This window comes from Lampris incognitus, chromosome 16 (assembly GCF_029633865.1).
Source record: "Lampris incognitus isolate fLamInc1 chromosome 16, fLamInc1.hap2, whole genome shotgun sequence".
Lineage (NCBI taxonomy): Eukaryota > Metazoa > Chordata > Actinopteri > Lampriformes > Lampridae > Lampris > Lampris incognitus.
Window position 1 is genome coordinate 30,762,441 of NC_079226.1, and position 3,417 is coordinate 30,765,857.

Sequence of the window (3,417 nt, forward strand, 5' to 3'; positions counted from 1 at the left end):
GACATGATGTATGGAGAACCTGGTTCATCAGAGGATGGTATCGCCAAACCCTGTCATGTCATTTGAAATGTCATTAATTACTGCTTAATCACCTGTCCGTACTGTATGGGATTTGTAACACTGTTTAACAGGGAACAAGGCGTCGTTGCCTTATTCGTACCGGAGAACCCCCCGATTTCAGTCACCAGGGCTTGTCGTCGGATCAGACACGGGTTCGGACCCGTGTTGGCTTTTACACAGCCGGTGGAAGACCACGCTTAGGAAAGACACACTGTGCAACGAAATAAGAACCATCTGAACTTAAATTTGTATTTATTTTTCGTTTTGCTTTACTGAATAAAAGTAGGACATTTATTTCTGTTGCTGTGTCAAGGTTCACTGGTCCAGTGACGATCAGGGGGAGCAGGCTAACGTTTTAGCAATAAAGTGCTCTGCTGATGACACTGCTGTCTTCCCTGTGTGTGTGTGTGTGTGTGTGTGTTTGTGTGAGAGGGGGGGGGAGACAATGAATCAGAGCGTGTGTGTGTGTGCGCGCGCGCGCGTGTGGGGGGGGCATCTTCACCCCTAACGTTGTCCATCCCGGCATTCACTCTTCCCATGGGAAAGGCAGGCGGTCACTTACACTGAGGATTCTCCTTTTGAAGATTAAATCACTGTACACTTTATTCTTTCTTTTTGGTTTTGGTTTTATTTTTTTGTTGTCTTTTCTTTATTTTGAAAGATCATTACTACTAATGTCCTGTTTTGTTTTTTCTTTTGTTTGTTTGTTTGTTTGTTTGTTTGTTTTGTAAAAGAGATGCTGGAAGAGAGAAATAAATTAAACTAGAAGATTTCGCTGTCATTCGGTAGTCAAACGTGTGTTTGTTATGCGAGTGTGTGTGGTTTTCGTGTCAGCACAATGTCCAGTGACTCGCAGACTTTGCCCCTTATAGCGCGAACCCAAACAGTGTGTGTGCGTGCGTGCGCGCGCGTGCGCATGCGTGCGCGCGCGAGAGAGAGCGAGAGGGGTTGTGTGCAAGTGCACGCATGTTATGTGTGCAAAACTTGCGCGTCAGGAGTGTTTGTTGAGAGCGTTAAGTGCCCCCCAGATGTCACCATCACAATAACAACACTTCTCTGAATCTTAGCAACCGCCGTGTATCATTTAATCACCATAGTGTCTCACTGTTGTTTAATTTAACCTAATTAATCTAATTCACCCTCGCCATGAGAAAGAAAGCTCATATCTGACAGACTTGTTCATCCTGAGCAGGAGCACTTCTATGCCGAGAAATGTGCGAGAGACGAAAATATTTAAGTATGAGGTATGAGAATCATTTGTCAACATGTGTGTGTGTGTGTGTGTGGTGTGTGTGTGTGTGTTGAGGGGGGGGGATTGTGCACACAACGTGATCGAAGGTTAGTTACATTGATCATTACCTCTGTTGGCGCTTAGCAGCAGGTGTGTGTGTGTGTGTGTGTGTGTGTGTGTGTGTGTGTGTGTGTGTGTGTGTGTGTGTGTGTGTGTGTGTGTGTGTGTTGTGCAATCTGTGAATGAATACAAGGGACACTGGATCCATCATGAATTCGAGAGAGGTAAGGTAGCGCTTACATTTCTAGATAAAAACCTGTGTTTTATGGAACAGAGTTTAAATCGTTTGACCATCTTTGCAAAGTGGACCGCTTTTCTTGTATGTTATTGGTCAGTTAGAAGAAGTTGTGCAGCCGTGGAGCATCAGGCATTCGGTTACATGTACCCCAGAGAACACCTGACAATAGAAGCAGCGTGTCTCTGTCCTGCTGCGTTACTGGGTGCTTGGTTCACAGGCGGCAGTTCATCTAAAGCGGTCTCCTGTACTGCATACTGATATCGTGGCATGTAGGGAGCTTTGGTGGGTTTTCAGTTCAGAATGATACCAGTCAAGTTTGAAACCGAGACTTGTCAGAGTGACATTTTGTTGTCAGCTGCCGGTGTGTGATGCTCACAACACCAGACTCTGCCCGCTCTTTACTGTGGCTTTGACGTTTCTGGGGGGACTTGCCTGTTTGAAAGAATTACATTTTTTTTCTTAAATGTATGCATTTCTGACATTACGGAAACCCATCGTGCATGCTGGCGTCATTACACTTTGCATTTGTTTAGATGATTATATGTGCTTGTGTGTGCATAAAGCGTGCACTGTGTTCTGTCTTCGCACGCACACACGTGTGTGCATTCGTGTGTGTGTGCGTGTGTGTGCGTGCGTGTGTGCGCGTGGATGTGCATTTATGCATGTGTGTGCGTTCATGTGTGTGTGTGTGTGTGTGTGTGTGTGTGTGTGTGTGTGTGTGAGTGTGTACATTAGTGTTAATCTTCACCACACTGATGATCCCTGATTCTCAGCAGCTGACAGGAACTCTGGCTCTGGCTGTGTTCACAGCAGCGTTGGGGTCTCTGCAGTATGGTTACAGCCTTGGTGTTATCAACGCACCTCAGCAGGTTGGCTATTTTTGACTTGTATGTGCTTTGTATTTTATGCAATTCCATCATTTCAGGATAGTCTGTTTTAGTTAAATGTGGTCTCACAGCTGGGCTATCTTACATCGACATTATTTGAGGACGACCCACAGCACAAAACCTTTGCAAGCGGTGTTAACATTTGCAGCGTCAGTTCAAATCAATATAACCAAATAAACCCAACTCCTGTTTCAGTCCAGGTCCTGCCAGTTTCGTTCATTTGACAATTTCAAGATGCCTGGTATATCAAGGATCGCTCAATGAATTCATTACTGTAGCTGGAAACTTAACTTTAACATTCACACACACAGTACGCACTCAAAAACCACAATATTGTGTCATAATTCCAAAAACATTTCCCTTCAGATTTTGCAGCATCACAATATCCATTCGAGAGTGTAATTATGTAGAGATACCGTTTTCCCATTTCATTTTCCCTCAGTTTCAGTTGAGCTAGTGTTGTCTGTTTTAGCCAGAGCATACTAACAAAATTGCAATAGCAATATACTTCTTGTGTGTGTGTTTCTAGGTTTGTATGTGTATGTCTGTTTTTTACACATCTAGACAGTTGGATGGCACGGTGGTGCAGTGGTTAGTGCGGTCGCTTCACAGCAAGAAGGTCCTGGGTTCGAGCCCTGGGGTTGTCCAACCCTGGAGGTCGTCCCGGGTCGTCCTCTGTGTGGAGTTTGCATGTTCTCCCCGTGTCTGCGTGGGTTTCCTCCGGGTGCTCTGGGGTTTCCTCCCACAGTCCAAAGACATGTAGGTCAGGTTAATTGGCCATAGTAAATTGTCCCAAGGTGTGAATGTGTCGGCCCTGGGATGGACTGGTGGCCTGTCCAGGGTGTCTCCCCGCCTGCCGCCCAATGACTGCTGGGATAGGCTCCAGCATCCCCGCGACCCCAATTGGGATAAGCGGCTTGGGTAATGGATGGATAGACAGT

The 3,417-nt window shown here is 45.8% G+C and overlaps 1 protein-coding gene across 2 annotated transcripts in view; it reads left to right on the forward strand.

Moving 5' to 3' along the window:
• The first annotated feature begins 1,522 nt into the window (after positions 1-1,522).
• The window catches only part of slc2a2 (solute carrier family 2 member 2), a 15,365-nt gene continuing 13,470 nt past the window's right edge, over positions 1,523-3,417 (forward strand). Inside the window, exons 1-2 of one of the 2 annotated variants that reach the window (XM_056296511.1) lie at positions 1,523-1,575; positions 2,366-2,458. In XM_056296511.1, the coding sequence (XP_056152486.1) occupies positions 1,534-1,575; positions 2,366-2,458 (135 nt within the window). In that variant the 5' untranslated portion in view covers positions 1,523-1,533. Of the gene's footprint in view, positions 1,576-2,362; positions 2,459-3,417 lie in introns of both variants that reach the window. The other variant, XM_056296513.1, reaches the window with a different exon arrangement.